General features: G+C 46.1%; 1 protein-coding gene across 1 annotated transcript; it reads right to left on the bottom strand.

Moving 5' to 3' along the window:
* Window positions 1-325: 325 nt before the first annotated feature.
* Window positions 326-15,431, bottom strand: CAGE1 (cancer antigen 1; the record flags this gene model as incomplete). Its single annotated transcript, XM_038770190.1, has 6 exons — window positions 326-344; window positions 1,651-1,724; window positions 1,947-2,036; window positions 10,775-10,882; window positions 13,556-13,618; window positions 14,490-15,431. Coding segments are annotated over 6 exons (1,296 nt in total), but the record flags the coding sequence as incomplete, so codon positions are not given.
* Between the last annotated feature and the right edge of the window lie 7,072 nt (window positions 15,432-22,503).

The following is a 22,503-nucleotide window of genomic DNA, read 5'->3' as shown; positions in this document are numbered from 1 at the left end:
TTATTTATTTATTTTATTTGTACCTATCTATTCTATTTATTTTATTTTGTTAGTATGTTTGGTTTTGTTCTCTGTCTCCCCCTTCTAGACTGTGAGCCCACTGTTGGGTAGGGACTGTCTCTATATGTTGCCAGCTTGTACTTCCCAAGCGCTTAGTACAGTGCTCTGCACACAGTAAGCGCTCAATAAATACGATTGATTGATTGATTGATTGATATTTATTGAGTGCTTACTGGGGGCAGAGCACTGTACTAAGTGCTTGGGAGAGTACAATATAACCATATAGCAGAGTGATTATGAGTTGCTTTGCAGTCACAACACAGCTCTATGGACTGACAAGGAGTCTGAAAAAGACAGAAATTATAAAACCAGCCAACACTTGGGAAACCCTAGACATAAACAAGGTCTTTCATCAACAGCACAAAATTTAAAGCTGTTATTGAATTCTGCTCCACTGTCCAAACTTACCCCAATAAAGAGATAGAAAGCAGAAGTTAAAATGTCAGCATGACTTTGGGCAGATGGCAGAAAAGGGTAATGGGACCAGGGGCCTCAAAGTCCATACCAAGTTGAAGATTGATAACAACATGGTTGTGGTGTCTGCATCCCTTTATGCCTGTATGGCTGTCAGACCTGGCTCTATTACAGCATGGTGTAGTGGATAGACCACAGGCCTGGGAGTCAAAAGGTCATGGGTTCTAATCCCAGCTCCACCACTTGTCTGCTGTGTGTGACCTTGGGCAGGTCACTTCACTTCTCTGTGCCTCAGTTACCTCATCTGTAAAAGGGGATTGAAACTGTGAACCTCATGTGGGACAAGGGACTGTGTCCAACTCGATTTGCTTGTATCCAGCTCAGTGCTTAGTACAGTGCCTAGCACATAGTAAGTGCTTATCAAATGCCATCATCATCATCATTATAATTACTACAGAAGACACATCCAACTTCCACAGCAGTTTCAGCAGTGCTACCTACGAACCATACTTAGCAATAAATGTCAGTATGTCTGCTGTGTGACCTTGGACAAGTCACTTAACTTCTCTGTGCCTCAATTACTTCATCAGCACAAAATGGGGATTAAGAGTATGAGCCCAGGGATTGGGTAGGACCTGATTAACTTCTATCTACCCTAGTGCTTAGAACAGTGCTTGGCACATAGGAAGCAGTTAACAAGTATAATAATGTATTATTGTTATTTTTAACAATGAGATAACACAGTAACACAGTTCCACTGCGCAGGACATGTGAGGAGAATGAAGACAGCAGGATACTTAAGCAGCTGTTGTATGGGGAATTGAAAGAGAACACACACAAGCCTTCTCTCTCAGACCCCATATCCCCCTGCAAAACTGTTCTGTCCCCCCACAGAAACCACTGAACTCTTGATCCTCCCTCTCCAATTATCCCAACTTTTGATGGTTACCCATTCATCTCTCAGCCAGCAGAAACTCCTGACCTTGAGCTTTAAGCACTCCCCCAGCTCCCTCCCTCTTATCTATCCTCTCTCTTCTCTGACTACACCCTAGTTTACCTTCCCACTATCCTTCCTTCTGGGCTCTTCTTTCACTGACCTCCTGCTCATGTCCTTCCTCTTACCTGGGATCCATCCTTCAAAGCTCTCCCCTATTCAAAGTTCTTCTGATATCTTACCTCCTCCAGAATTTTTCTTCTTCTAAGGTCACTTCCTCCCAACTATCATGCATCACTTTGGCACTCAGACCTACCTGGAGGGCCAAAAACCAGCACAGACCATCAACCACCCCCCGGGTCAAGGACCTGCCTAAGGACCCAGAGATCTCTCCACCTGGAGGGCCAGAAACCGGTACAGACCATCAACCATCCTCTGGGGTTAGAGACCTCCCCAAGAACACCAAGATCTCTCCTCTGAGCAGGCTCAACCTGACCCAGTCATCAACCATCAGAACCACTGCCTACTGCCTGCCCACCTGCCTTTCCCCTGGCCAGGACTGTGGGACATTGCACTCTCGATGTGCTGCAGCTGAGAGGTGGTCATTTTCCTCCTCTTCCCTCTTTTCCTGCAGTTGGAGCAGGGTGTGGCTGACTAACCCCCAGGTGACAAAGATCCAATGTTACATTTTACATTACATTATTACATTTCAAAAGCTGCCTGCCTACTCTCCCCAACCCAAGCTATTTACTCCAATTCTCTGGCCTCTTCCCTTCCAAGCCCCCTAAGACAATTCAACCATCTCCTCAGGATTCTCCTGAACACTGGACTCTTCTCTCCCAAGCCCCCAAGGGCAATTCAACCATTTCTTCAGGAGTGCCCTGACACTGGACTCTTCACTCTCCATGCCCCAGGGACAATCACCCCAGGGCTCCCCAGTCACTGGCCTTTTCACACTCAATGGCCCAAGGACAATTCAACCATCTCCTCTGGGTATCCCCGGATTAAGTTATTATTGCTGTCATTTATTAAATTGTAATTGCGGTCGTTTACCTCACCGACCTCACCATGACCCTTCAATCCCCCTGCTCCTGTCAGCCAATCTCAGTTCTCTTCGCCCACCTCACCTCCCCCGCCTGCTCTGCCACCCAACCCCCCCAATCTCTCCTCTCCTCCCCATCCCTGCCCTCCTGTCCCAGTGCCACCCCTCATCCCCCTCCTCCTGCACCAGCCCCCTTCAACTCACTCCCATCCAAACCCTCCCCACCCCTCGTGCTGTCTCCTCCTTCACTACCTCCTCCACAGCTGCTGCCAAGCGTGGCGTTTGAAACCCCCACTCCACTGTGGGGATGCTCCCATTCATCCTTGACCTGTTCCTCTCTCAGTCCCTCTTCCTCCTTGCCATCACTGAAACCTGGCTCTCCCCAGATGACATGGTCTCCCCTGATGCTCTCTCCAGGGTTGGGGGCAGGGGTGCTCATCTTCTTCCACTCCCCCAGACTCACTGGGAAAGGAGGTGTTGGCTTCCTTCTCATGCTCCAATGCCACTTTTGCACCATTCCACCTACCCCATCCCTTTCTTTCCCTTCCTCTGAAGCCCATATCATCTGCCCCCACCACCCACTCCAGAATCTAGTAGCTGGCATCTATTTCCCCCCTCCCCCCACATGTCGGGTCCCACCTCCAACTTCTTTAACCACTTTGATCCCTTTCTCACATTGATCCTTGGGGACTTCAATATCCACATAGATGTTCCTGATGACCCTTCTGCTGCCCGCCTTCTATCACTCCTCAACTCCACTGACCTCCTGCCCCACCCCACTTTGCCCACTCACCCACTTGGACACACACTCGATCTCATCATCTCTAACCACTGCACAATCTCTACTCTCACCAACTCTGAAATCCCTCTGTCTGTCCACAACCTCTTCACCTGCCTCCTCTCCCACACACCTCCTCCCTGTAAATCTGTACTAGTCCCCCACAGAGACCTCTGATCGTTGGATCCCATTCAATTTTCTTAACTCATCACGCCCCACTTAGCCTCCATACCCAAACTACCCTCCTTTGTTGACCAAATTGATGTTCTCAACACCACCCTCCCTAATGAACTCAACTCGCTTGCTCCCCTATCCCTTCGTCGATCTCGTACCACTAACCCACAGTCCTGAATCACCTACACAGTCTGCCTCCTTTGTTCTTGTACTCGAGCCACAGAGCACTGCTGGCGGAAATCTAAATATCAGGCCGACTTCGTCCACTTCAAGTTTATCCTTGCATACTTTAATTCTGCCCTCTCCTCTGCCCGGTGAAACTATTTCACCACCCTTATTGACACCCATGCCCATTGCCCTCGCCATTTCTTGGGCCCCCGTCCCCCTGCCTCCCCCATCCCTTGCCCCCAATGACCTGGTCACCTACTTTATTAAGAAAATTGACACCATTAAGTGTGAGCTCCCAAAAATCGCCCCTGCCTTTCCTCAGTCCCTCCCCCTTCCGGCCCCCTATTCAGCTCTTCCATACTTTACAGCAGTATCTCTAGAGGAGATCTCCTACCTCTTCTCAAAAGCCAGCCCCTTCACATGCGCATCAGACCTCATTCCTTCACACCTTATCAATAATAATAATAATTATTATGGTATTAGTTAAGTGCTTACTATGTGCCAAGCACTGTTCTAAGTGCTGGGGTAGATACAAGGTAATCAGGTTGTCCCACGTGGGGTTCACAGTCTTAATTCCCATTTTACAGATGAGGTAACTGAGACACAGAGAAGTTAAGTGACTTGCCCAAAGTCGCACAGCTGAAAAGTGGTGGAGCCGGGATTAGAACCCACGGCCTCTGACTCCCAAGCCCATGCTCTTTCCACTAAGCCACGCTTAGTACAGTGCTGTGCACACAGTAACTGCTCAGTAAATATGATGGATTAATAGCCTTAGTTGAGATAATTGGATCATGTCTGATATTTGGATAGCTAGCTTTCCACCCTAATGTATTTCTTTAATACAATGATTTTGCTGCCATGTGACTATGGGAAGGTCTAAGGAAAATTTTATAGTCCAGTAAATTTTTCTGTGGGTTCATTGTTGAAATCATGTTCAAAGCTTATGCTATATATAGGCAAAATAGCAGAACACGATTTTTCTTACCAGGGAGTGGAGATCATCATTTTGCTTGTGGTACTGATTAGGCCTGTCTCCCAATAAATCTGATACATTTGTGCTTATTTTAGATTCCTCTAGGCCAGTTTTTGTGTCCTAGGGTGAAAAATATATCAATCAATCAATCAATCGTATTTATTGAGCACTTACTGTGTGCAGAGCACTGTACTAAGCACTTGGGAAGTACAAATTGGCAACATATAGAGACAATCCCTACCCAACAGTGGGCTCACAGTCTAAAAGGGGGAGACAAAACCAAACATACTAACAAAATAAAATAAATAGAATAGATAGGTACAAGTAAAATAAATACATAAATAAATAGAGTAATAAATATGTACACACATATATACATATATACAGGTGCTGTGGGGAAGGGAAGGAGGTAAGATGGGGGGATGGAGAGGGGGACGAGGAGGGGAGGAAGGAAGGGGCTCAGTCTGGGAAGGCCTCCTGGAGGAGGTGAGCTCTCAGTAGGGCCTTGAAGGGAGGAAGAGAGCTAGCTTGGTGGATGGGCAGAGGGAGGGCATTCCAGGCCCGGGGGATGACGTGGGCCGGGGATCGATGGCGGGACAGGCGAGAACGAGGTACAGTGAGGAGATTAGCAGCAGAGGAGCAGAGGGTGCGGGGTGGGCAGTAGAAGGAGAGAAGGGAGGTGAGGTAGGAGGGGGCAAGGTGATGGAGAGCCTTGAAGCCCAGGGTGAGGAGTTTCTGCCTGATGCGCAGATTGATTGGTAGCCACTGGAGATTTTTGAGGAGGGGAGTAATATGCCCAGAGCGTTTCTGGACAAAGATAATCCCGGCAGCAGCATGAAGTATGGATTGAAGTGGGGAGAGACATGAGGATGGGAGATCAGAGAGACGGCTGATGCAGTAGTCCAGACGGGATAGGATGAGAGCTTGAATGAGCAGGGTAGCAGTATGGATGGAGAGGAAAGGGCGGATCTTGGCAATGTTGCGGAGCTGAGACCAGCAGGTTTTGGTGACGGCTTGGATGTGAGGGGTGAATGAGAGAGCGGAGTCGAGGATGACACCAAGGTTGCGGGCTTGTGAGACAGGAAGGATGGTAGTGCTGTCAACAGAGATGGGAAAGTCAGGGAGAGGGCAAGGTTTGGGAGGGAAGACAGGGAGTTCAGTCTTCGACATGTTGAGCTTTTGGTGGTGGGCAGACATCCAGATGGAGATGTCCTGAAGGCAGGAGGAGATGCGAGCCTGGAGAGAGGGGGAGAGAGCAGGGGCAGAGATGTAGATCTGGGTGTCATCAACATAGAGATGATAGTTGAACCCGTGGGAGCGAATGAGGTCACCAAGGGAGTGCGTGTAGATCGAGAACAGAAGGGGACCAAGCACTGAACCTTGGGGAACCCCCACAGTAAGAGGATGGGAGGGGGAGGAGGAGCCTGCAAAAGAGACTGAGAATGAACGACCGGAGAGATAAGAGGAGAACCAGGAGAGGACGGAGTCTGTGAAGCCAAGGTCAGATAGCGTGTTGAGGAGAAGGGGGTGGTCCACAGTGTCGAAGGCAGCTGAGAGTTCGAGGAGGATTAGGACAGAGTATGAGCCGTTGGATTTGGCAAGCAGGAGGTCATTGATCAATGTTCATGTTCAATGTTTGCATGTCTCACTTTCCAACAGAAATACCAAACCTTAGTTTATTTCATGTAGTAGCCATATATTTTTTGAATGTATGGTTTTCCTTCACATATTCAATGTGTCACCAAGTCCTGGTGGTTCAACCTTCACAACATCACTAAAATCTGCCCTTCCCTCTCCATACAAACTGCTACCATGTTAATCCAAGCATTTATCCTCTCCCACCTTGATTACTGCATCAGACTCCTTGCTCACCTCCCTGCCTCCCGTTTCTCCCCACTTCTATCCATACTGCTGCCTGGATCATTTTTTTACATAAATGTTCAGTCCACGTTTCCCCACTCTTTTTTATGGTATTTGTTTAGTGCTTATTATGTGCCAGGCACTGTACTAAGTGTTTGGATAGATGCAAGCTAATCAGGTTGGACACAGTCCACGTCCCACATGGGGCTCACAGTCCTAATTCCCATTTTACAGATGTGGGAACTGAGGCACAGAAAAGTTAAGTGACTTGATCAAGGTCACACAGCAGAGAAGTGGCAAAGCTGGGATTAGAACCCATGTCCTTCTGACTCCCAGTCCCATGCTCTATCCACTAGGCACACTTCTCCGCCAGTACCTCCAGTGGTTGCCCATCCACTTCTGCAGCAAACAGAAACTCCTTACCTTTAGCTTTAAAGCATTCGATCACCTTTCTGCCTCCTATATTACCTCACTGATTTGCTACTACAATCCAACCCATACACTTTACTCCTCTCATGCCAAACTACTCATTGTAACTTGAGCTCATCTATCTCACCGTTGACCTCTCACCCACGTCCTAGAACACCCTCCCTCCTCTCCCTACCTTCAAAACCTTATTAAAAGCCCATCTCCTCCAAGAGGTCTTACCCAACTAATCCCTCAATCAATGGTATTTATAGAGCTCTTACTACGTGCAGAGCACTGCACTAAGAGCTTGAGAGAGAACAATGCAGCAGAATTAACAGACAGGTTCCCTACCTATAACGAGCTTTCTGCATCACTCTTGCACTTGGATTTCATCACTCTCTCAGCCCCAAAGCACTTATTTACATATCTGTAATTTATTTTTATTAACATCTGTCTCCCCCTCTAGACAGTAAGCTTGTTTTGGGAAGGGAACATGTCTGCCTACTCTGCTATATTATACTCTCCCAAGAGCTTAGTACAGTGCTCTGCACACAGTAAGTGATCAACGAATTCAAAGCTGGAGATCTTTTTCCGGACTTTTAAGACAATCAGGAGGCTGCACTCTATGTCCTCTTTAACCTTGGTGGGGCAGGGTAGGGGTAGGGAGGAAAAATCCCACACAAGTTCAGTCACTTATGCATGCTCCTAGTTAACTCCAAACAACTCAGTAATTCCCACTCCCCACTGTTCTCAGAGTTGAGATGTCCAAGGTACCTCCATTCACCACTGGCAGACGTGGCAGGCTCACTCTTTTCCCCCTCCCATCCCTGTTCTAGACAGTGACTACTATTGGCTGTTTAGGGCCCCATGATCCCTTTTTCATGGGAGGGAGGGAGGCCACTTGCAGTCCTTGGATGGTTCAAGCCCCAACTCTGACAGTGCCTGGACTTTTGCAATTAGGGTTTGGGGCATGCACACTATTGTTGGGAGAAGCAGCATGGCCTAGTGGACAGAGCACAGGCCCGGAAGTCAAAAGGACCTGGGTTCTAATCCCACCCCCGGCACTCATCCGCTGTGTGATCTTGGGCAAGTCACTTCACTTCTCTATGCCTCAGTTACCTCAACTGTAAAATGCGGATTAAGATTGTGAGCCCCATGTGGGACAGGAACTGTGTCCAGCCTGATTATCTTGTATCTACCCCAGTGCTTAGAACAATGCCTGGCACATAATAAATGCTTAACAAATACCATAAAAAGCTTCTAATTTACTTAATAAATAGCACTGATTGACTGATTCTATTCATACATTTTCAAAACTACCAGACAACTATTTCCAGGAGAAACTGTGGACTCTCCTCTGCCCTTGGCCTAAACTATTTTCTTTAGTGCTCATCGAAAAAAAAAGTTAACCATTGCACTCATTTTAGCCAGGAGTTTCTCCAACTCCAGACATTGCTAAAATTTCAAAGATGGATACCCACTTTGAGGGAGATTAATTTGGATTTTGGATTATTTGAATATTACTTGATATTTAGGAATAATAATATTTTTAAAGGTATTTTAAGGGCTTGCTATGCGTCAGGCACTGTACAATGCATTGGGGTACATACAAGATAATTGGTTTGCACCCAGTCCATGTACCCACATGGGGCTCACAGTCTTAATCCCCATTTTACAGATGAGGTCACTGAAGCACAGAGAGATGAAGTGACTTGCCCAAGGTCACACAGCAGACACCTGTGCAAGGAGCCGGGATTAGAACGCAGGTCCTCTGCTTCCTGAGCCTGTGATCCTTTCACATGGCCAGGCTGCTTCTCAATAAATAATTGTGATAGACTATATCAATAGATTCCATTGACTGATTGATTGGTCGATTATTTGTAACGTGCCAAGCACTGTGCTAAATGTTGGGATAGATACAAGATGATCAGATCTCACATGGGGTTCACAGCCAAGTAGGAAGGAGAACAGGTATTGAATCCCCATTTTACATCTGAGGAAATTGAGGCACAGAGAAGTGAAGTGACTTGCCCTAGGTCACACAAAAGACAAGCGGCAGAGCCAGGATACACAACCCAGGTCCTCTGACTCCTAGGCCCTTGCTCTTTTCACTAGGCCATGCTGCTTGAAGAAGCCTTGACTCAAAAATAGAGGTGGTCCCAAGAATAAGATCAGTGTTGCAAACCTGATTCTGGAGAGATGATTGTGTTTACCAACTCTTTATTAATGGTATCTGTTAAGCACTTACTAAGTGCCAGGCACTGTTCTACACTCTGGGGTGGATACAAGCAAATCAGGTTGGCCACCGTCCAGGTCCCACATGGGGCTCACAGTCTTCATCCCCATTTTACAGATGAGGTAACTGAGGCACAGAGAAGAGAAGTGACTTGCCCAAGGTCACACAGCAGACGAGTGGCAAAGATGAGATTAGAACCCAGGTCCTTTTGACTTCCGGGCCTGTGAGAGGGCAGGCCATGCTGCATTGTACCCTCTCAAGCACTTACCAGAGTGCTGTGCACTCAGTAAACACTCAATAAATTCCATTGATTAACTGATTACTCCAAAGGGGGAAAAGACACTTAAGAACTAGGTTTGTGAATAAAGGCAAAGGTCGACTGAAGTAGGGAAGAATGAACCGACCCTCATATAAGAATGGGAGTCTTCAGATTCAAAATGTAACAAACTGGAAATGTTACCTGACTGGGGTGAAAAACTTGATTAGTTATGATAGGAAGGGTGATTGTCAAACTTTTCTCTAGCTCTACCTCAATGAAGTTAGTGTTGAAGACAGCCAGTCATTCAAGACAGATTTAAAGGATGAGGCAACCTTCTCCATGAGGGTCTGGCAAGATCCGCAGACCTGTTTCAACAGGCCATGACCTTGAGAGCCAAGTCCATTTCCTCTCAGAAACCAAGGGGGATCTGCCTAAAGCAGCTTTTTAAGAGTAAAGTGTAAAGCCACTAATGGTAAAGTGTAAAGCCACAAAACGAGCTGCATCCACCTCTCCCAAATCCACAGATTTCTTATCTTTTTAATTTGATTTTACTAGAATAGTAAACTTGCCTTGATAACTTGTTTTTGAGAATCTTTTTCAATAGATAATAACTCTCTAAAGGCAGAGATGCTGGTCTTGTGTTTCATTATCTGAAGAGGAAATTAGAGTAATAGATATATTTCAGCATGGAAATAGAAAAAACTTTCTCCTGATAGTTAAAATTTCAGAAACAAGAGTCTGTAGGAAACAATTAAATCACAAACAAGACACCAATCTGCCATACAGGCGGTGTGATTGTATTTACTGCAAAATAAATAGATTTGCCATATCATCATCATCAAAAATACTTATTAGGTGCCTCCAATTCATGGTACTCGGTACTAGGTCCTCTGGAAGCTATTTAGAAATGTGGAACAACAGACTGTCCTGGCCCAAATTTGGGCACTCACAATCGAGAGAGAGAGAGAGAGAGAGAGAGAGAGAGAGAGAGAGAGACACAAGCACAAAAACAATGAACAATTTAACGTTTAAAAAAGAGTTGCAAGATTGCTCAAAGCAGGTCAGTAATCTCCTTTCCTTTTCCTTCCCAATCTTGCCAAGCTCAGTATACCTTCTAAATTCTACAAAACCCTGCTCCCTCCCTTACCTGCCTTCTGCTCCTGACTGGGATTGGGGCCCCTGTTCCCTACTTCACCTGTCCTCACCTCTGTGGGAGGCAGTGATGGCTCAGAGGAGGAGGCCCAACTGAGGGGGGTGGGGTGGGGGTGGGAGCGGGGGGGTGGAGGGGTTGGGGGAGAGGCGGGTGGGGAACAAGGCCATAAGCAGGAGAGCCCTGGTTGTGCTGCCTCTTATAATGGTGAGATTTGTAAGGCTGCCTCATTTCTGGCATAGCAAAGTGCATGGATTCTCAGCATTAGGCCTGTTTTATGTTCTCATAAAACACTAAGAGGATGATCATCCACATTACCTCCTCTTCCAAGCTTTTCCTTTTAAGGTTTAAGCGCTTCATTTTTTCCACCAGCAGAGCTGCTTTCTCACTTTCTTTGCAATGTTCTGTGTAAGGCCTGCTGGGATCCTGAGAAGTGTAATGAAATAACGTTTGCATTAGGGTAAGGATTGGAGTTTTCAAGATGAATAGAAGTCTTCAAGACAGCTCTGCAAAGGTAAGGGGATGGGGGTTAGCCCTTCTTTGACCCTCCTAAAGCAATTCAGGAACAGTGATGTGAGGATTTCACCATACCACATTGCTCAGTGGCTAGCAGCTAGATGACTGAGTCCCTGATGACTGATCCACAACTAGCAATACCCAGACCATCTTCCTCCCATTCCCTATGCCAGTAATATTATTATTATTGTTGCATGTAAATGGTTACTTTCTGCCCATAGTTGTACTAAGCACTAGGGAAAGTCACTCAGATAATAATTCCAACATGGCTCACAATTGAAAGGGAAGCTAGTGACAGATACACAAGAAAGGAATCATATGGTAAATCTAAACTGAAAAATAAAAAAAACAAGGAAAACTGTAAAAGTAATTACAGCTGCAGAGCACTAATGAACAGTTGACTACATCTTGTCAAACAGAAGTTGGCTATGTTGGAATTCAAGGGCTAGAAATTAGGAGAGAATAACTCTATTAGGGGAACACAGGATAGACTTTCCACGGTAGTGGAAACATCTTAGAAAGTCAATGTCCTCTTCGACACTGTTAAGAACACTGAAGCAGCATGGCCAAGTATGGGCCTGAGACTCAGAGGACCTGGGTTCTAATCCTGCCTCTGCCACCTGTCTGCTGTGTGACCTTGGTCGAAGTCACTTCATTCTCTGTACCTCAGTTCCCTCATCTACAAAATGGAGATTTAATACCTGTTCTTGTCCTACTTAGACAGTGAGCCCCATGTGGGACCTGATTATCTTGTATCTTCCCCAGCCCTTAGTACAGAGCTTGGCACATAGTAAGTGCTTAGCAAATACCAGCATCATTATTATTATCATCCAGAAGTCTTAGCAAGAGAGAGACAAGGGTTGCTGAAAGCAGATGATGGTGCGCTAGAGGCCCACGCCCGAAGGGATAGCCTGAGGATTAGAAGCAACTTTACCAAATCAACCAGGCATTATGGGCTGACAATACATCTGAAGAAAACTGAGTTAATGTACCCACCTTCTTTTTTATAGTATTTGTTAAGCACTTACTATGTGTCAAGCACTATTCTAAGCACGGGGATAGGTACAAATCCATCAGATCAGACACAGTCCCTGTCCCACATGGGGCTCACAGTCTAAGCAGGAGGGAGAACAGGTCTTGAGTCCCCATTTTACAGTTGAGGAAACTGAGGCCCAGAGGAGAGAACTGACTAGCCCAAGGTCACACAGCAGGCAAATGGCGGAGCCGGTATTAGAACCCAGGTCCTCTGACTCCCAGGCCCGTGCTCTTTCCACTAGGCTGTGCTGCTTCACCTGCCCGAGAGAAGCCCCATACATACAGCAAAACGGAGCTAAATACTGCCACAGAATTTTGTGACCTAGGCAGCGCACTGACTAATGTCACAATGCTAACAAGGCAGTGAAAAACCCAGCATGGAAGACTGTCAGGTGGCTTGGATGGTTATTGCTGTAGTTGTGACTTCTGTAACTACTGTTTCGAGCCATGAGGAGCCTGAAACCCTACTGCTCTAGTGGAATGTATCATCATCCTTGTCTTTCACTGTGGTTTCCTTGTGTGTCTGTGGCCAACACTACGTGAGACAGGGACTGTGTCCACCCTGATTTGCTTGTATCCATCCCAGTGCTTGGAACAATGCCTAATGCATAGTAAGCGCTTAACAAACACCATAGTTATCATGCGCTTTGTACAGTGCTTTGCACATAGTAAGGCTCAGTAAATATAATTGAATGAATTTTTTCCTAGGGTGAGAGCCCCTTGGGAGCCAAGGAACATGTCTATGTATCATCCATCTACCTCTTTTCTCAAACTCTTTCATTTTGTATTCTCCCAAGCTCTGCACAGTAGAAGCGCTCAATAAATACCATTGATTGGTTGATTGATTGATAGTAGATGTGATAATACCATCACTACTTCTACTATGACAGGTCAAACAATAGTGTTGTCCAACGTTCTGTATGGCTGTGAGACACCTGAGTGCCACACCAACTCCTTGAGGAGTTCCCTCTGCCTCATTCACAGGCTATTTATCAAATATCAAGACAATAGCACAAACGAGTTCTGGAATGAAGTCAGCTACCGTCACCTCAACACGAGAACACTGGTTGGGACACAATAGGAGAATGAATGACTGCTGGATACCTAGACAACCACTTTAAAGTGAGCCGCATTTGGGAAATCCAAAGTGAGGAAGGCAAAGGAAATGTTTTAAGGACATGGAGAAACAAAGCCTCGGTTCAGACAATGCAGCATTCCAGCTGAAAACTTGAGAAGCATCGTGGCCTTCGTCGTTAAAGAATGGGCCTAGGAGTCAGAAGGACCTGGGTTCTAGTTCCAGCTCCACTACTTGTCAGCTGTGTGTGATCTGGGGCAAGTCACTTCACTTCTATGTGTCTCAGTTGCCTCCTCTGTAAAATGGGGATTAAAGCTGTGGGCCCCACGAGGGACGTGGGCTGTGTCCAACCTGATTAGCTTGTATCTACCCCAGCACTTAGTACAGTGCCTGGCACATAGTAAGTGCTTAACAAATGCCATTTAAAACAAAACGAAAAACAACAACAAAATCACTGGGAGTCAACTACTGACTGAGGATAAACCTGCATTACCACTGTCATCAAGACAGAAGTGGCTCTTTTGAGCCAAAGCTTTCTAAGAAACAAGAGACAAGGAGGCAAAAAGAAAAAGGTGCCAGGCATTGCAAACATCAAACATGACAATACAAGAAAAATGCCCTTTTTGTGCCACCCATGCCCTCATAGTGAACTTCAGAGAAGTTAGAGAAGCAACGTGGCTCAGTGGAAAGAGCACAGGCTTTGGAGTCAGAGGTCATGGGTTCAAATCCTGGCTCTGCCAATTGTCAGCTCTGTGACTTTGGGCAAGTCACTTAACTTCCCTGTGCCTCAGTTAGCTCATCTGTAAAATGGGGATTAAGACTGTGAGCCCCCCGTGGGACAACCTGATCACCTTGTAATCTCCCCAGCACTTAGAACAGTGCTTTGCACATAGTAAGCACCTAATAAATGCCATCATCATTATTATTCACCATCAGTGGCATTGCCAAGTATGAAGAACAGCTAATATAATCATTCATATCAGAAGAAACCTCCCAGAATGTGTGGCTTTCTTACAATCTATTTCTTTTTTATTCATTTTTTTCTGCAAACCATTTGTTTATTAACACAATCCAAGACATTCTGAAGCAAAGTAAAATAAAGAACCTGAAGCAAATCTTACACAATCATTTGATCCAAGGGGATGCCTGCACTGAATGTGCAGAGTACAGTGAGTATTTCATGTGCAAGTGTTGAGGTTTTCAAAGGTGAAAACTATAATTTGCATTATATGTAAGTAAAATCCCGAACAACTGAAACATCAGTGGATGGAAAATTGCGAGGAAGGAAGAGGATAGAAGTTCCATTTTTATGGCATTGAGCACAGATGCCCCCCTGGATTCTGATTACTCTGGACCAAGAAGAGAGAAGTCTCCTGATTTTCTATGTTTGAGATTTAAAATGTGCACTGGTACCTCTGACACGCCTGACTCCGCGACTTCATTAAGCAGTTGTTCCCACTGAGCCGCCTCCAATTTTCCAGGAGAGTTTTGCTCCCGACTCCTCGCTCTAAGTTGCTGAAGCCTTAAGTGCCCATTTTGTCCTTTGGCTAGCTGCTGTTGCAGCTTATGATTCATAGCCTTTTCGTTTTCAAAATCAGCTTGCAAAATTTTAATGTGAGTAATCAGTTTACTAAAATTGGATCTCAACTCCTGCCTTTCTGCCAACTTTACTTCCTGGTACTTCTGAAATTCCCCCTGCACGGCCTGGAGCTTCTGTTCCACACTCTCCTTTTCTTTCCTCGCTGTCTCCAGAGCAGAAAAGGCAGTCTTCTCCGTTTCTTCCTTCAGCTGCTGCAGAGCCAGTATTTGCTCCTCTTTCTGGCTCAGGGTGTTGCCCACCTCTAAGAAACGACTTTGGTATTTGTGCTTTTCCTCTACCTCCCCCTGGTGCCTTTCCTGAAGGAAGCCATAGTTGGCATTAAGTTTTTCAAGCTCCAGCATTAAAGTATCTTTTTCACTCCTAGATTTACAAAGGAGTTTTTGGGAGTCAGATAAAGTCTCTTGCAGCCTCTTCACCAAATTTTCCACCTCATTCTTTTCTAGGATGATCCTGTACTTCTCTTCGATTAGATTTTCAATGTTTGTTCTCAGTTCATTTGTGAAATCAATAAATACTTGTTGATTGAAGAATTTCATCTGGAAATCTTTAATCTGGCTCTCTAAAAACGTGTTCTCACACTGTAGGTGTGTGATTTTGATTTGCTGCTCTTTATGCTCCTGCATTAACCTCTTTAGATCTTCATTTAGAGCTAAAGCCCCATCCAGAGGCTGCAGGCTTTCAAAGTTCTGTTCAGTGCCTTGGGTCTTGCAGGTTTCTAGAAATCCCACACAACTCCAAGAACTGGTGCTTGTAGAACATGTTGAAAGAACCCCTTCACCATCTACATCACTTTCCCTGATTTTCTCTTGGCAAATGTCTAACTTCTCAGGAGGAAATGTATTACCAGATTTCTGTTCTTCCTTTGGGTCAATTTCTACCTATTTTTAAATAACGAAAGAAAAAAAAAAACAAGTCACCACCTCACCATGTCATACTACTCATAGAAGGTAGATGGGTTTAATTTGCAGGGTAAACAGTGCTGATGTGATCCTCACTCTATTTTTAAAAACATAGGCAATTAGAGAACCCCCTTCCACACCCTCTTATCCACAAATTATGGGGGAAACATCATTGTCCATAAAGTAACGTCTTCCTCATCCAATCGTATTGAAGATAAATGAAATTTGGACATCCCTATCAGCTCCCAAGACAGATTCAGCTCTTCCTTTTCTAAAATTGAAATACTTTGAATCCCCCTCCTTCAGGTGAATAAAATTCATTATTTTTTATGGTACTTGTTAAGCACTTACCATGTGTCCAATGCTATTTTGTCACTAGCATAGGTAGTGGTTGAATAGGCCAGACACAGTCCCTGTCCTGCAGAGGGCTCACAGTCTAAGCAGGAGGGAGAACAGGATTCCCCATTTTACAGTCGAGGAAATTGAGGCACAGAGAAGTTTAAGTGACTTCCCCAAGGTCACACAACAAGCAATCGGCAGAGCCAGTATTAGAACCCAGGTCCTTATGACTCCCAGGCCCGTGCTCCCTCCACTAGACCACGTTGCTTCTCCAGTAGATCTATAAATGTATCCCACCAATAAATGTATAACTCCGAGAGCTAATATCTGAGTACAGAAATTAGAAAACAAAATGCATTAAAGCTGATGTGTATTTTGCCAAGATTTGATGTGCTGCTAAAGTCTAGTCTCGATTTTCCTCTTGCAGCTCCTGGGCACCGCGGGTGAGGGGAAGCAGGAAGGGTCTACTGATGGGTGTCTTGCCAGCTGGCGTAAGGTAGGAACAATCTCCTTTCCTCCTGTTCCAGTGGTTCAGCCACCCACAACCCAGCTCCGGCACAATGGCTGCCCTGCCCCAAATCTTGCATCTTGCTCATAAGTGTATTTATATCTATGCAAAGAGCACCTCTGAAATGTGTACACATATGTGTGTGTATATGTGTATGTGTGTGTACGCGCACGCACGTATTTACCTATCAATCACCACTTAGGAAGCGGTGTCCCGTGTTCTGTCAGAAGAAAGCTACTACAGCTCTTTACCCTCTCCTTCTCATCTGAGATGTCTAAGAAGTGGGAGGAGGGTTACATTGGATAGACCTGAACAAAGAGCTAAGCCACTTACAGGGATGAAGTAAACAGTTATCTAAAGTAGGACTTTCCATCCTAGGGGTGGGGGGCCAGGGGCTGTGATGCTCCAGTGTGACTTAAAATGTTCAGACCTCTCATCTTTAATTTCATCACAAAAGGGCAGTTCCAACACACCTGCAACCTCAGGAGTGTGCCAGGTCAGCTGCATCAGAGATAGAAGTATTTTGAACCATGAAGCTTGTCACTGTCCTGGGGTCTACCACCTTGGATAGCACTGTGCATGGGCAGCTCTGCTCCTGTTCTTGGAAGTACATATTTGCATGCAAGATGACTGCATACAAACCGTTGCATCCCCAACTGGTAACATTTGGAAGGAACTGACCCAACGTAATCGAGCAAGATGATTCCTTCCACCCTGTCTTAGAAAGGCAAACAGTAGTTTACAGTAGTTTAAATGCGGAGCTTATTCGTGTCAAATTGTGTCCTGTGAAATACCATCGGTGGTCCTCCTCAACTGTGTGAAAAGCAAAGATACAGAATCCAGGGCTGTGCCCAGCCATCCTAGGGCCTATCACATAGCCCACATTGTGTTGCTAGCCCCCTTTCCCATCATGTTGATACTGTAGTGCTTGGGCCCATTTGGAGGGCACTGTGATTGCACCAGGGATGAATGTGCTGATGCAAATGGTTACACCCTGTCCAACTGTAGGCCCTTACCTCCTTCCTATCCCATGGAGCTTTTTTAAGCTCCTTATCAAATAAGTGAGGAATAGCATAGGTGCCCACTCTGCGTTGGCCCCCACTACTTGACACCACTATCAGCCCCATCTCCATGTCTTTTCGAGTCAGAAGGGCAGCTGTCATCATCCTTTCCAGCTTGATGGGCTGGAGAAGCAGCCAAGATGGCAGCTCTCTTCTCTGTCCTCTGCCTGTCCAGCCTGGGTATCAGTGGAGCTCCTATCACCTTCACTGAGCACCAGGGAGAGCTCATACCTCGCTCTGGGGCCCAGGAGGGAGCCAACCCCTTCTCCAAATCCCATGGAGGCAGGCTGCCCTACCTTTACCACTACTGGCAAGCAGCAGGAACATGCAGAGCAGGCCAGCTGAACCAGAGGGTAGGCATGTGCCAGGCCGCCAGACCCACAACCCAGTGAGGATGAGCTAAGTGATAGGGGCAGCACAAGGGGAGGCAGCAACTGTGCCAACTTGTACATTCATGGTGTACCAGAGCTAGGCACTAGGGAAAGGGATAATAATAGTTCTCCATGGGAAGCAGCATGGCCTAGTGAAAAGAGCCCGGGCCTCAGACATTAACTTGTATCTATCCCACCACTTAGAACAGTGCTGGCACACAGTGAGCACTTAACAAATACCAAAAAAAAAACCCAACAAAAAAAAACCTCGGTTCCAATCCTGGCTCTGCCATGTACTTGCTGTGTGAACGTGGACAAGTCACTTCACTTCTCTGTGCCTCAGTTTCCTCATCAGCAGAATGGGGATTCAATTCCTGTTCAGTACCCGGTCTCCCTCCTACTTACAGTGTGAGCCTCATGAGGAACGTAATTATCTTGCATCTATCCCAGCACTCAGGACAGTGTTTGGCACATAGAAAGTGCTTAACAAATACCACACTTAGTATTATTATTATTCTTAGTAATGAGTGGAGTCACCCATCTAAAATGGCATGCTTAACAAATACCATTAATAAAACAAAAACAAAGGAAGACTTTAAGACTGGGCCTGGGTGAAGAAATTGATTACAATAGAAGAGAAAGTGCCAAGTGCTCTCTTACCTTCCTCTCCCTTCCCCTCCTTTCCTTTTCTTCTCTTCTTTTCCCTCCACACCGTTTTATCTCTTGCCCACCCCCTCAAATCCTCCCCACACAATCTCAGTGTTCCACCCCCACCCACAAAATGAAAAGTGGACACTCTTTAGGATCTCAATGCATCGAGGGGAGTAGGTACAGTACTGGGATACTAGAGATTCCAGAGGTAGAGATGGAAGATTTTACCCTAGAAACCATGCCTGCCTTATTCTTAAATTTCATGCACACCAGTGTTGATGATGAGGCTGGGAGGACCCAGATTTTCATTCTCTCTCTTCAGTGACTGAGGGGCCCCTATTTATTGTTTTGTCTTCCATAGAATACACATAAGATGCACACCTGGGGTAGATCTGTGGTTGAAGTACTCTTGTCCAAACAAAAAGGAGACTCTGGATGGGCCAGATCTGGAGAAAGACAGCTGAAATGCATGTCATCTGCTTCTGACATGATTTCTAATTTTCTTCTAGAAAAGATGTTCCTTTTAAATCATTTTCTTTAACAAAAAGCATACATGGTCTGATTAATGGAGAGGCTCTAAAAAACAGAAGTATTTAATGTTCACTAACATTAGCAGGACAAGTAGTATCAAGAAGACCATCTTCCTTTCCAGTCCATCACATTAATAAGATACAAACACACATGTGCTTATTAGGATGTCTCAGTTGCTGTTTGCAAAAGCAGAAGTTGCCTCAAAAGAAACAGCTTGAATAACTCACAATAACCATACACTGCAGTAAAAAGTGTGCTTGGGAAAACATGACAGCTATGGCTTCTGGCATGAAAAGCCTTCATCCTTAAATCATTTCAAACAATGTTACATTTTGAAAAAGTTTGACTTTTTCTTTCACTTTCTTTTATAAATGCCAACCACTTACTTAGGTAAGTGCACTGAGCAAATTTAAATTAAAGGTGACCAGATGCCAAATACTACATAGAACCACACGTCCACCCACTAAGGGAAGGCGCACTAAGCATCCCACTTTAGAGTTGGGGGGAGGGAAAGGACCCCTCAACTAACACCACTGCCACAAAGGGACTGACTCTTCTGGGTCCAGAACAGGAGAAGCATCCTGGCTCAGTGGAAAGAACACGGGCTTGGGAGTCTCCCGCTTCTAGACTGTGAGCCCACTGTTGGGTAGGGACTGTCTCTATATGTTGCCAACTTGTACTTCCCAAGTGCTTAGTACAGTGCTCTGCACACAGTAAGTGCTCAATAAATACGACTGATTGATTGATTGATTGGGAGTCAGAGGTCATGGGTTCTAATCCTGGCTCTGCCACTTATCAGCTATGTGACTTTGGGCAAGTCACTTAACTTCTCTGTGTCTCAGTTACCTCATCTGTAAAATGGGGATTAAGACTGTGAGCCCCATGTGGGACAAGCTGATTACCTTGTATCCCCCGCAGCGTTTAGAACAGTACTTGGCACATAGTAATCACTTAACAAATGCCATTATTATTATTATTATCCGAGAAAATGTATTAAAACACTTGCACCTTATTAAAGTACTTGCCCTCTTCTTCCCTCCTTGATGGTACCTTCAACCGTTCACTTTCCAATGGCTTCTTCCCCTCTGCTTTCAAACTTGCCTACATATCACCCACCCTAAAACAACCCCTCCCTTCACCCCACAGCTCCCTCCAGCTATTGTTTCAACTCCCTCCTACCATTCCTCTCCCAGCTCCTTGAGAAAGTTGTTAACCCCACTGTCTCCTCGTTCCCTCCTCCAATCCTCTCCTTGATCCCCTCCAATCTGGTTTCCTCCCCTTTCGCTCCACAAAACCAGCCCTCTCTAAGGTAAACAGTGACCTTCTTTCCGTCAAACTGCCGCTATTCCATCCTAATCCTGCTTGAACACTCACCTGCCTTCGACCCTGTAGACCACTCTCTTCTCCTGAAAACTTTATCCAACCTTGGCTTCACTGACACTGTCCTCTCTTGCTTCTTCGAAGCTAGCTCCCTGATCGGTCCTTCTCAGTCTCTTTTAGAGGCTCTCACTCTACCTCTCACCCTCTGTCATTGGGCGTCCCTCAGGACTCATATGTGGGTCCCCTTCTATTTTCTATCTACTCCCACTCCCTTGGAGATCTAGTTCGCTCCCATGGCATCAACTACCATCTCTTCGTGGATGATTCCCAAATCTACATCTCCAGCCCTGACCTCTCTCCTTTTCTTCAGGCTCGCATTTCCTCCCGCCTTCAGGACAGCACTACGCGGGTGTCCTGCCGACACTTCGAATTTAACCCATCCAAACAGAACGTGTTATCTTCCCACCCGAACTCTGCCCTCCTCGCCTTACCCATCAATGTTGACAAAACTATCCTCCCTATCTCACAAGTCCGTAACCACGACATTGTCCTTGACTCGTCCTTGTCATTCAACCCACATATTCGTCCTCTCCATCCAAACTGCTACTATGTTGAGCCTTGGTCATCCCTAACCTAGCCCGCCTCGACTATTGCGTCTACCTCCTCGCTAGCCTCCCTGCCTCTCCTCACTTCCACCCACACTTCACTCTGCTGCCTGGATCGTTTCTCCCCCCAAAAACAGTCCATGTTTCCCCGCCCCTCAAGAACCTCCAGTGGCTGCCCATCCACCTCTGCATCAAACAGAAACTCCTCACCATCGGCTCTAAAGCCCTCAATCAGCTCACTCCCCCTTACCTCACCTGATTCCCTATCACAGCCCAGCCCGCCCACTCTACTATTCTAGTGCCAGTTTACTCACTCTGCTCCGATATCGTCAATCTCACTGCTGACCCCTTTCTCACATATACTCCCTCCCTTTCACCAGTCTCCCCACCTTCAGAGTCTTATTAAGGTCACGTCTCCTCCTTCCCCTCCTTTTGCTGGCTCCCTCTCCCTTCTCCATCGTCTATGCACTTGGATCTGTGACCTTTGAGCATTTGGTATGTGTCCCGCCCTCAGCCTCACAGCACTTCTGTACATATCTATAAATTGTATTTTACTAATTATCTGTCATCTATCTCTCCCTCAACACTGTAAGCTCGTTCTGGGTAGGGAGGGCGTCTACCACCTCTGCTGTATTGTACTCTCTCAAGTGCTCGGGACAGCGCTCTGCACACAGTAAGCACTAAATAAATATCACTGAACAGTGCTTCTCACAGAGAAAACGCTTAGCAAATGCTATTGTTATTATTATTATCATCCAGCTAGCTATGACTGACTGAAACCGTGTCTGTCCCAAAAGGGCCAGGTTGGGTGCAGCGGGTGCAACTTTTGCCTGCCTCTGTCACTTGGCTCGAGTGGCAGCAACACTGGTAGCCAGCGAGGGGTAGCTCTGTGACCCAAGAACACATAGACAGCGACTGGATAACGGGGGTAGTAGTGGCAGCCCGGCCGGTGCCTGGCAAATAACTTGGGAGGAAGGTTGCTACTAGTAGCATAGCACAGTGGAAAGGGCCCAGGCTTGGGGATTGGAGGGCCTGGGGCTCCACCACGTGCCTGCTGTGTGGCCTTGGGCCAATCACTCAACTTCTCTGGGCTTCAGTTTCCTTATCTTTAAAATGGGAATTCAAGCCTCGGTCTCCCTCCTACTTAGACTGTGAGCCGCATGTGGGGCAGGGATGGAGTCCCTGAGTCCAACCCCGCTAGACTTGCAAGCCCGTTGTGGGCAGGGGTTCGGTCTCTCTTCACTGCTGTATTGTACTTTCCAAGCGCCTAGTAAAGTGCTCTGCACACAGTAAGTGCTCAAAAACGCGATTGAATGAATGAGTGAATGAATGAATGACTGAATGAATGAACGAATCTTTTCATCTTGGATCTACCCCAGTGCTTGGCACATAGTGAACGCTTCAAAGATACCACAGTTATTATTACTTGGTTTAGGTCATCAGCGACTCGAGTGACTCTGACCCTAAGTTTCTTTTTTTCTCTCTTCCCTCCTTTCCGCTCTGTTCTTCTGGCTTCTCTTTTCCTTTCCCCCTTTC

Source organism: Tachyglossus aculeatus, chromosome X3, assembly GCF_015852505.1.
Source record: "Tachyglossus aculeatus isolate mTacAcu1 chromosome X3, mTacAcu1.pri, whole genome shotgun sequence".
Classification (NCBI taxonomy): Eukaryota; Metazoa; Chordata; class Mammalia; order Monotremata; family Tachyglossidae; genus Tachyglossus; species Tachyglossus aculeatus.
This window is presented reverse-complemented; position numbering and strand designations above follow the sequence as displayed.